The 12,142-nt window shown below is 42.0% G+C and overlaps 1 protein-coding gene across 5 annotated transcripts in view; it reads right to left on the bottom strand.

The window, feature by feature from the left end:
* Window positions 1-12,142, bottom strand: part of elmo1 (engulfment and cell motility 1 (ced-12 homolog, C. elegans)) — a 105,675-nt gene that overhangs the window by 34,757 nt on the left and 58,776 nt on the right. For all 5 annotated transcript variants that reach the window (XM_085445139.1, XM_085445137.1, XM_085445142.1 and 2 more), the window contains 5 exons: window positions 11,850-11,900; window positions 11,314-11,436; window positions 10,674-10,802; window positions 8,502-8,606; window positions 7,061-7,169 (listed from right to left, as the gene is read on the bottom strand). In XM_085445139.1, the coding sequence (XP_085301265.1) occupies window positions 7,061-7,169; window positions 8,502-8,606; window positions 10,674-10,802; window positions 11,314-11,436; window positions 11,850-11,900 (517 nt within the window). The remainder of the gene's footprint in view (window positions 1-7,060; window positions 7,170-8,501; window positions 8,607-10,673; window positions 10,803-11,313; window positions 11,437-11,849; window positions 11,901-12,142) is intronic.

Below are 12,142 nucleotides of genomic sequence, written 5' to 3' on the forward strand. Positions count from 1 at the left end.
AGATTGTAGCTGCGTCAGGTGCAAACGATAACGTGCATTTTCCTTTTAATCTGGGAATGCCCTCACTTTTTGGAAAGGAACAAATGCTGCGTAACGCCCCAGGCATGCAGGCCTAGAGACCCAGCAGTGGCCATCTGGCAATCAGTGGTCAAAAAGATGTATTCCCCAATTGGTTTCATTGATTGCTAAAGCCCCATTTACCCACTGGTCACTAAGGAAAAAAGCTTTATTCCCCATCTGGTTGACAACTGGTTGCTGGCAGTCACTACTGTGAAAGTGATGGTAAGGCTCTGTGCTGAAAATCGCCCCATGATTACTTCAGTTAGAGTAGGTTGTATGAAAGACATCAACTGGTCTGCAAACACTTGCAAACTGCTCACCAAGCGGTAGAAACCTGTGAAACCTGTGTCACAAACTGGAAAGAGAGAACTTTTGCTTTTACTTTGAAGCCATATTGTCTCAGTTTAGGTCGTGTTGTACTTTTTCATGTTTCACTACAGCTCGGGGAATAAATGCCAAATATTTGCAGACAAGCCGCATCTTCCATGCAAACTACAACTAGCTAGCAACCACAATTTAACCTCCAAGCGCAGAAATGGCCTCTTTTGAATATTTGATTACACTGATAGAATTTTGCATTTGATCTCATTTTGTATCTGATAGGAAAGAAACGTGCATTTACACCATATTCACATCGTCCTTCATTTTAACAGCACAGAAAACTTTGTCCCGTTTGTAACTCTCAGCTTCCGCAGCAGCTACCTTTTGGTGCTTTTACAACTATATAAAGACGCTAGACCTCAGCGGTTTTGTATTGTCTGATTTCACCCTCGACAGCCTGCCAGTAAGAGGTCTTTTGGGGAAACAGATTGTTGAGAGCATGGTTTGCTGGTAAATTACATCCAAGGACCTCCAAGAGCAAAAAACACATACAAGCAAAATTTAGATCGGCAGCACTTGCATAGGCTGGCTTATGTTTCATCCACTGAGCCACTTTAGTATATCACAACATGCTGAGAACTGACAGGGGACGGGAGTTTCTGGAAAATGCCAATGATGCTCAAAAATTGAGATTCTCAAGCACCCATCTGTCAAGTTTGTTGTTGTTTGTGCTCTCAAATTTACAATCCGTTTACTGGTGTATGCCCGAGGCTATGAAGTGGAAAACCCTGAAGAATGCTATCCTCCCCCCAGTTAACACAAGCCTGCAACTGACAACTGTGAGAAGTGGCTGCTGACTGCCAAATAGATGCTCATGTCATGACTCGAGGGATACTTGGGATTCTGCGCTTGGCCTTTACATCCTTCTGCCATCATCTCCTCCTGATTCACTGAGGGAGAATTACAAATGAGGTGGCTTGCAGTGGCAGCTGTGATTTGACGATCGGCTTCCACGTCAATGCACAGCTAAAACTTAATGTTTGTACACTTTAATACTTGTAGTTGGAGAAGTTGCTGAATTTGGAAAATGCCTCGTCAAATCAGAAGTGTGAATAATGCTATCAAAAGTGAAATGACTCAAAATCGATTACTTCTGATGTGCTTGGACTCATGCTAGGTTACAAGTTTTAGGCTGGAAAACATAATCCAAAAGTCTCAAATCAATCCTGCAGAGCAAACTCTGCTGCTAGGCACTAAAAATATCCCAGCATTAGGAAATCTCGTGCTTGTTTTACTGCTTTATGCACCACATGGTGTGTAATGCACGTTCGTCCCTCAGATGTGCTCACGGATAGAAATTAGTTAAGGTACAGATAGCAAAGATAGCGACTACAGACACTAACGTGCCATAGAAAACAATCAGAAACCATAAAGTCGTAATGAAATACATTTTAAAGCTGTGAAGCTGTTTCTTTCCATTTGAAACGGACTGATTAAAAAGCCTGAGAATGTGAGATGTGATATTTGTGGCTGCTATTTACTCTTCTGCATGAGTGTATGGCTGCATGTCCCAACATGAATATCCATTTCGCGGCTGTGAGTGTGTGCAAAAACTACATCTCACTGGCACACTGCGGCCCAGTCCGAACACATAGCAGCCTTTTAATCTCACACTGTGTTACCTCTCAAGGGTTGTACGTGTATGTGTGGAAGTGTGTGTGTTGTTTTTTGGGTAACAGCAGGGGAGGTTAATGAGTTTGGATGACTCTGAGTCACCTGCTGGGCTTGGACATACTACATACACACAAGTCCACACACAAACCTTTGAGTGACTGGACTCAACTAGCCATATGTATCACAACAGCCCCGTTACGCTCTAACTAGCGTCACTTAGAGTTTATTAGAATATTAGAAGGCGGTGCAAATATATGAACAGTATAATAAATTTTTGCTTAAAGTAAGAGATACACAGATGAGGCGATATAAACAACAAAACTGAATTAAGAGAATTTTGTAAATGTTCCTTATTGCGATGCTGCTCATGTGCTGAAATGTACAGTGAATTTGACCAAAGTGCTGTACACGGCCTTTTGTTCTGACCTTGGCTGATGGCTTTTTAAAGAAAGACACAGAAACAAACCTGAAGAACATTACGTGACCGTCAGTCTGCCTCTCTCTGTGTTCTTAGAAATGGGGTTTGGTCTCCTTTTGATTTTGGCATCCGTGTCTGCTAGCATGCGTGCGTCCTACCTGGACCCGCCATGCCTCACCACCCAGCTCTCCATCTCAGCACAGAGACGACACACCGTGAATCACCAAGCAGGGCCATTACTCACCATGCCTGGCCTGTTCTAAATAACTTCATAAATATTCCATGGGCCGGCTTAAGCGGGGAGAGAGAAGTCATGGCTCGGCGTCTCAAAGACACAGATTCCATTAGGCCCCGTGTTCCAGCAGAAACACTGTTGGGACAATTAATCTTTTAGGATCCGAAGCGAGGCATCAGAAATGGAGAAATAGAGCCAGGACAGGTATGTATTAATGGAAGTAATTGAGAAAGAGAGACTGGGAGGCAGGACAGAGAGTGACATCTGCTGTTATGAATTATGTAGGCTCTATCAGCGCTGATATAAGCTTGCCTCCTTTGTGCAGATCAAATATGTACAGTGACATCTGAACAACAGCAACAAAGGCAAAATACTATAAGGTCTCAAAACACGGATAGAGTGGAATAGAAAAACAGAATAGAAGAAAGTTTGTTCACCTGAGCGAGGACTAAGAAAACTATCACTGCAGATTCATGAGTGGATTATATAGTATTTCTTTTAGACAATGGTATAATGCTACTTTCTGGTGTGCTTGTGCCATTTTTGTCAAATTCATGGGAAAAGACAGCAACCGAGACCATAAAAGCAGGAGAAAGGACTACAAGTCTGAGCGGGACAGATGTTCTTCAGACACACCAAGAGGGACAAATAAAAAAAAGGAGGATGCATGAAAGCAAGAACGAAAATTGAGAAAAGTGAGAAAAATGTGGTTAGAATGAAAGCGCTTGAAGATGCGAGCAGGGAAGAAAGGCAACTTCAGCAGGCCCCGGCAAATCCAGAATCCCTCCGCGTTTCATCCTCGTGAGAAAACAAGAAGAGAGCGTCTGCGTGCCAGAGCCATACTTGCATTTCACACAGATGGAGAGAGAAAATGAGCCACAGAGACGTCGCTGCTGTCACCATTAATCCACGGTCTCTTTCTTCTGCCTTTATCCACAAAGGGATACAGAGCAGATTTTTAAAAAAAAAGAAAAAAGAAAAAAAAAAGCGAACACTTTTTTCCTGTTTTGCAGCTTTGCATCAGCGTGTAGCTCGGTAGCATCAAAGTTTTAGGGAGTACAGCTTTCTCAGTGTATCAATTTCTTATTTATCTTCTGCAGCACTAAGACTGTGTGGTGGAACATTATTCACAAGAACATTTAAGTTACTGTTTTACAGTGATGGATGCAGACGTTCCAGCAGCTCGTGTGCAACTGTGCTTACAGGAGTCAGAGTGGTGCTTTGAGATGAGTGGTGAAATAGCTTAGCAGCACACTCATAATAAAAGCATCACCATGTAGATGGCTGGCAAAAAACAACACCAGCCATTACTAAATTTCTTCATGTTTTTCAGTCTTTGATTGAACTACTGGGCTGTAGCGATGGGGCTGCATAAAAACTTATAAGCTCAACAAGGTTTTTACAAAGCTTTTACAGTTTATCTTGACAGCAGGATGCAAGTCAGCGCTAAAAATCTGAAACCCATTCATCTAATTATCCAGACATTTAGCAAACACATTCAAGCTACCAGTTAATCTTCTAAGAACTAACCAGACTTGCTAGCGTTAATGTGTCGTGTTAATAGCATAGTACAAAATACACAGTAGCAAAACATCAACAACAACATAAAAAAATGTTCACAGCCACAGACTTAATTTAAAATGTAAGTCCTAAATTAAATAGGTGATGTTACTATGGCAACTCCACCTATGTTAGATGCCCTATCCAAAACTGTTTACCAACTGGCCAAACAACGTTGCCATCTCTAGCACCACTGTGGTCTGTCATTTACAGAGGTGGAGGTGTCACCGCTTTGAAAGTGACCAATCACATTAGGGCCTTTGGGCTCCGCCCTCCAAACTGTCAAGAGTCAGATTTATTCGTCCATGACTTAGTTTTCATACTTTTTTGTAGTGAACAAGAAACAGACAGTTTTTTTCCACAGTACAAACTCTTACAATAAAGAGAAACGTCGCTGTTACATTTTAAGTTACTGGTGGAACAACGCACAACAGTATCTTGGCTTAAATACCATCAAAGCTGATAAAAAGAGAAAAGTTCTAACATCCTCATTAGTGTCAGGTATTTCACTGTTTCTCCAACGAAAGGTCAACCAAATGATGTCAGTGTAGAGCCAAGACTCATTTCTCCACCATCATCTCTCTGGGGAAAGTGCTACACGCACGCACGCACACTCTATTAATGACTAGCCGTCACTCTCTAAGCACCTGCCAGGCCCATGTTACATTTGTCCTACTCGTACGTTCATTAGTGTGTGTTAATATACACAGGGCTAATGGGGTGTGTATGAAAATGCACTTAGCTCACTACAGGAGAAAAGCAATGCAGCTTATGAGTACTCTGGGGCACAGTGGCATCCTCTCATAAGGATTGGACTCATACAATGTTCAAAGAGTGTGAGACTGAGCAAATATTTACTGGAGCTCTGACGGAGATGGATGAGAAGATTAAGATTTAGAGCTCAGTAAATAAAAATATATCAAAATGTTGTCTTTTCTCTCCTGTCCCCAGTGTTTGCCTTGTTTCCTTTCATTCCCTCTACATCCATTTTTTTTAAAACCTTGTACCCAACGATGGCCTACTTATGTATAAAGCCATCGTGTCATGTTTTAACCAGGCGTATGTGCCGTTATCATGTCAGCAGAGCATAATATCGCAGATAGATCGGTCATTCTCTGCAGGTTATGGGTTCACCTTTGCAATTCTTATCTGCCCTCCCATTTCACAAATACATAAACACAGTCTGCTGCATCATAAATATTAATGGTATGTTCAGTGTCCCAGACTAACACCCTCAGTAAAGGGGACATTATACAGCCACTGGGGACTGAAAGGCTGAAAAGTACGAGTCAAGGTCACTGCTATAATTCAACTAGGGCATCCGGTCCTGGAGGGGAATTTTTTTGTGTCATAACATAACAGTATCGTCAGCTTAGTCGCATCCTTCGGGCTAAAGAAGAGAGGGACCATCCGGCTCGTTATGAGTGCACAGTTCAAAAGCTGGCATCACGGCTCTTACATTTCAAAGTGAATCCCAAATCTTGTTTTGGGAGGGGGGGAAATTTGGACTGTATTTGAAGGAGAAAGTCTCTCAAAAACAGAAAGTTTTATTTATAATGACAGTCTGGCATTCATCCCAGGGATCCAGCTCTGTTGCATAAGCCCTTCAATTCGAAGCTTAGAAAAAGCCTTAGAGATACACATGTTTCCCTATTTAGGGACAAGTCTGGCTGTTTCATCTGTATTTTGGTACGAATGAGGTCAAACTGATATTTCTAAGAGAGACTGAAGTGAAGAATTTCAGTCTGCTAAGAGAAAAGGCCTAAAGGGCACGTGGAGTGAAGCACTGGATTTAAAAAAAGAAAAAAAAAGAGCACTGACATACACGGAATATAAATATAACCCAGAGATCTGCTGCAAAGAATCATCAGGCAAACACAGAGTAGAATGAAAGTGATCACTGAAACATGAAAAACTAAAAGCTCAGCATGTTTTCACACACCACCGGTGCCCTGCACTCACCCAGCCCATCTCTCCCGGTCAGGACGTGTCTACAGGTCATTCGCGGGATAAAAGTAGAGCAGGCAGAATGTGACCAAGGTAGGAAAGTCGGGGATAGAAATGTAGCGTTAGAGCTCAGTCTGGCAGAGATAAGAGCATGTTTAAAATAGACAGGGCAATTACAATACGTTTAAAAAAAGCAGTGTTTCCACACTTTCTTATCTGGTATTGAAACCTAGCTTGGTACTTTTATCGGGACAATTTTCCGACAAGAGTATAAAAAAACAAAAACCTGCACTGCAGCCAACTCCTCTGGAAAAAAAGAATATAAGCAGAAGAAAAGGGCAGATCTGTTTAAAACTGAGCTAAAAATGCCTCCTTCCTCCCCACAGGCAGCAGCAGGGGTCAGTCTGGATTGGAACCGAGACCAGCTCAGCTATTTAAACAAGTAAAGACAGATGAAAAGGGCACATCAATTTGAAGTGGACGTAGGCACAGCGTCTCTTTCTCTGCGCAGTGTGCCGTCCAGAGGCGGCATATTAGGCTGAAAAGGGGCTCCGTGGGGGCGAGGTGCATCACTAAATAATGAACTCCTGGCAGCACAATTACAGGGCATAATGGTTGCTTTCATCTTAACAGTTAGGGGCTGTGTGTACTTGTGTCTCTGGATGTTTGTATTCTTGCACACAACTATATGCATCTCTGCATGTAAAGCATCTTGGGTTTTTTTATGTCTTTATTCAAAGTGTGTGCAAAGTGTGTGCAAAGTGTGTGTGTGTGTGTGTGTGTGTGTGTGTGTGTGTGTGTGTGTGTGTGTGTGTGTGTGTGTGCGTTTGCTGATATAGACTTACGGAGCTCGCCCACTTTCAGTATCTCGCACAGCATCTTGGTCAGCTCGATGCTGCTGCGGCCGAACGGACACTCGTGTTTGTCTTCTCGACTGCTGTTCTCCAAGACAATCTGGAAACAAGAGGTTATAAAATAAGCCAGGCAAGAAATAAGGACTGTATTTCCTCAGGGCTATAAAACAAAAAAATACATTTCTGGTGAGTGTGTTGCCCGAAGGCTGAAAAAAAAAAGCAAATTGCTCAGACTAATTAAAAAACTGAATGTTTCCTAATTTACAGAAAATTATTTTTTTTTGTTTTGTTTCTTTTAATTTTTGCTTCTATATATTTGATAGAAAAGTTCATGATTTTTCACTGTAATTTCGGGGTTTTTTTTAATCTATTACTTCATTACTTTGGTGCAGAATGAATAGCAGTGAGTGGTGTTTTTATCAGTAGGAAAAGCCATAATTTATGTCCTCCTTCGTATATTCCAAAGCCATCCAAGGGGCCGGATGGGAGTCTTTGCTGGGCCGATTCTGGCCCACAGATCCTATGTTTGATACCCCAGCTCTATGTGAAGAATAATTTGTAATGTTGCGCTGTGTTCCACTCTGACAGGTTAACTGACAGGAATTAATAGCATTTACTGGGTTTGGTTAAAGCAGATTCACTTGGAAAAGCGAAAAGTCGCTGGTTTAATTCCAGCCTGGGAAACAAATGCCCTTTGGAGTTGTGTCAGGAAGTCTATCCGGTGTAAAATCAAACATTCAGAGCTACCTGCTGCAGTGACAGGTGAGCATTAGCACGCATTGCATTTTTGACACTAATTAGGTGCAGGGGCCTTAAACCCTTTTAAAAGGGTTCAATGTCACACTGAAGGTATTTTACTAATAAACACTGAGGTAGAAACTATAAGTCTTTTTCTTGACCTTATCTGACCCCTTAGAGCTCGTGGATTAACATAAATTAAATCTACACATAAAAGTCATCAGCAAAAACCCCACTCTAATTACGTGGATGGTGGCAGCACGCCATAACCGAGGCCATCAAGGTCCCAATCATTTTAGCTGGCGACAGTTTCATTTGTGGAATTGAAGGCTGTGTTTTCTCCCACTGTTCGTCTGATAAGGGCTGAGCGGGCACCACTAACGCTTCTCTTTTCCCACAATCGTGTCTAGAAACCGTCACACACATAATGATGAAAGCTGTATAAAATCATGCTGGCTATCATGAAAGGATGACAAAAAGCACTTAATGTCAGTGCAGCATTGTTTAGAGACTGGCGGTGAAAGAAATTAAATAAGTTTTATCGTCAGGGCTGAGAAACCTCGTGAAATGCAGTTTTACTGAAAGATGTGTTGAGTGACTGAATGAGCTGGAGGGAAGTGAGGCTTTTGTAGGACACTACAGGAATCTCTGTGCGGCATTTGTGTGTGCGTTAGGGTTGTACGTGCGTGCTTACCCTGATGTAAGCGTCCTGGTGGTGCCTGGCAAAGTACAGCATGTTATCCAGAGCCAGCATGCCTGGAGGAATCTGGGTGAAATCCACAGCTGGATTCACATGGTTCTGAGAAAAACAGAGGTGCAGTGTGAGACATGTTTTTAAACACATTTCACCAAATCTTCTTTTTAACCTTTAATCTCTTTGATATAATCGATTAAACATCCCATTTCCCCTTTTCCCCCCCAGCTGAGGGATCACATGCACAACATAAACACTCCTTCTGTCAGGGAGGAAACTTGGAGTTTTAGGGCCGCATTAGTGGAGCAGGAGGTCATCCTTTTAAAGCCCCTCAAAGCTTTTGATTCCATTAAAGACAATGTTAATAAAAAAAACACTAAACAAACAGTAGAAAAGTACTGAGGAGTGTGTGGGTGTGGATTGATCTGATTTATTCGCAGCAGGCTGGCAGTCTTAAATAACCCACTGTAATTAGATTTAGGTTAAAATAATGCAAAATTATAATTGTTGCAGACTTTATTTTTAAAACTAGAGCTCTGCCCACTTGAAATCTGTTAAGTAAAAAAAAATACACCACTTGTCGCTGATTATTAAACAGATACATGATCTTCACACTCATGGCTGATACCCTGTAAGATCTACTACAATGGAAACTACTAAAAAGGTTGTTTTCCAAGCCTTGCTAGGTGTTTATATATATATCTGTCTGTTGAGAGTCTGAATATCTTCTACTAGTGTATAAACACTTAAAATATCTTCCACAGTAGGTGAAATGCAAAAGATTATTGGGCTAAAAGTTGACATTTTGGAGATGGATATCGTAGTTACGACACTAAACTCAAGTAAATTTCGAAATATAGTAAGTAACTCTAACTGGAAGTGAAGGGCCATGGGGAAGGAACAATATGAAATATTAACTTATACTAAAATATTCAACAATATTCAACAATCAGACTCAAAACTTTTAAATAACAAAAACACAGGCACTACTTTTAACATCTAAATATTGCATCAGACATGCAGGAAGAAACCGTTTGTGCTGAAAGTCTGTCAGACGTAATTATTTCCAGACATTGCAGACGACTAACAATTAAATGCACAGATACACGCGAAGACGCGTCACTCCGAGAATCTTCTTGACTTTTAAATGTGACGCAGAATACTGAAGAGGACAGCAACAGGAAGACGAGTAAAGGAAGCGGAGGATGAAAGAGAAATGGAGGACAGTGAGACCTGGCTCATCAGTTTTGTAATTCTGCCTGACAGCAAGCAGACTTATAGGCTTAAACCAGAAATAGACTACGTGGCACATGCATATCTAATCAAATGTGAACAATCTCCCAGCATGTCCAACAATATCTACTGCATAGAAGTTGCGTATATTAGAAGGTAAACAACTTTTCTCAGGAGTGATAAGGCTGATCTAGAGAACGATGAGTTTTATATGTGTGCACGCGGAGTATGTATGTGTGTGTCTGTGCAAACTGAGGTGCACTGAAAGCAGACTAAGGATTTTTAGGGTGGGTTTTCTCCACACAGTGGAGACAAGACAGGCCAATTTGGCCTTATCTCTACTGAGCACACTGCAGTCGGAGTGTGAATGGGAAGAGCCCCGAAACGGCTCTGGGCTTACACCAAGCCACAGTGGCTTTGCTTAAGTTCTTATGCCATAGTTAGACTGCTGCATACAACACAAAAGCAACACATGAACACACACATTCCACAATACTATACTTATTTTGGTACATTGCATCCAAGGCTGTACAAAAAACGTAGCTACTGGGTATGAACAGCAAAGCCAAAGCATAAGCATGATGAGTTTATAGTCACAGGTTAATACAACATGATAGTCCTTTTCTTCTTTTCATTGTCAAAGAACGATGAATCAGTAACCTTTGGGTCACGACTATCCTGTGTAAGTGTGGAACATCCTCAGTTTCTCAGTGAGATCTCCACTTCACTTGTGATATGTGGCTTTCAAAGACCACAGGAGCCAAAATCATTAACTTTAGGAAGTTTGCAAACCAGTGGGTGACATCATGTCAGCTTTGTTTATCTTTGATATACAGCCTGTTATTGCACTAGCTGCGATATGTTTAAAAGAAGCTTTTTTTACCAGGAGGATAACATCAGAGAGGAAGCGGATTAACGAAGCCCTCTAAAAAGACTTACAATAAAGCCAAGCTTTTTGTAGTCGCGGGTGTACATCGACTTGCGTTTCTCAATGCTGCCGCTGTTGTTGGGCTCCAACTCTACGTCGAAGGCGATTCTCCGAAGCTCAAAGATGATGTCTCTCTGAGCCTGCACACACAGAGAGGAATGTTAAAGCGCTGCTCACAAACCCATCAGTCTTTTCTTCCATTTACCACTTTACAGTCTTAAAATCTTTCACCCTCATTCTCCATCGTCTGGGGTCTCGCAGCTCCCTAGGCAATCTGGACAGTAGCCAATTCCCCGATTTAAATATTGAGCCAAAATTATTATTATTTTGGATGCTTCCAGCCCAAACAACCCACGAGCCACTGAACAGAAGATTAATGATTGTAAAAATGGGGGGAGAGGTACAAACACACATGGTAACAGAGTATATACGGCAAAAACAGAGTTTGTACAATTCCAACGAACCTGAAAGTCAGTCTATGATCCATCCAGTCGTTACAGTGTTTTTCTATTCAGGGATGCTTTTAACGTATTAGCAGTCTGTTTGGGATCTTTGTTGAGCTGAGAAATGAAGCCGCTGCAGATGATAATCTACCTCCCTCCCTTTTCACACCCACCACCACCCGTTTTGATTGACTGTCCCACTCCACACCTGGTCCTGAGGATCCATCTTGGTCATCATGCGGTCCTCGAGCAGGTTGAAGTTGAGAACCTGCAGCACGTACAGCTGATGTGCCATCTCATCATTAATGGGCGTGTTGCTCCGGATCACATTCTGCATGGCGTAGAGGACAAATGGGAAAAGTAAAGGAGAGGGGAAAGGGTTTAGGGTCAGAAAGGCGAGAAGTGGATTATGCCGGAGGACGACAAGATATGACAAAGAGGAATAAGAGGATTTGGATGTGAATGGCGAGGATTAGAAGGCAGATGAAGGAAAAGGGGACGGAGAATGAGATTTCACACAGGAGAGAGATGATGAAGAGACAAAAGGGAACAGGTGTGGAAAAAGTATCCACAAGAGATAACGACCAAGGGGGTGAAACAGAGAAAGATGTGGCAGGTGTCATTTTTGTTACAGAAGAGAAGAGGTTGAAACTCGAACAGCAACAGGGAGAGACAAAGACAGAGAGGAGGAGACAGAGGAAGACACTGGAGGGGTAAAGAGGAGAAGGGTATGGGTAGACTTACACTGAGAATGATGGAGCGCAGCTGTTTCTGGGCAAGAATATGGGCCATCTCCTAAAGGGGGAGAAAGAACAGTGGGGAGGAACAGGGAAGAGCGGGAGAGAGAGTGAGACACAACGCCATATCAAGACAAAGCGTCTTAGGATTGTCCATGCTACGATGAGGAATTAAGACGGGTAAAAATGAAAAATACATAATTAATTAATTAAAAAAGTAAGAAAGCCATCCGAAAAAAAGGAACTTAAGAAGGGATACTAAATGCACTAACTGTTGTCTTCTACAGTGCAAACTACAAA

Source organism: Copadichromis virginalis, linkage group LG22 (genome assembly GCF_057382275.1).
Source record: "Copadichromis virginalis isolate Kocher_CV1m ecotype Utaka linkage group LG22, C_Virginalis_male_GT1.1, whole genome shotgun sequence".
Taxonomy (NCBI): domain Eukaryota; kingdom Metazoa; phylum Chordata; class Actinopteri; order Cichliformes; family Cichlidae; genus Copadichromis; species Copadichromis virginalis.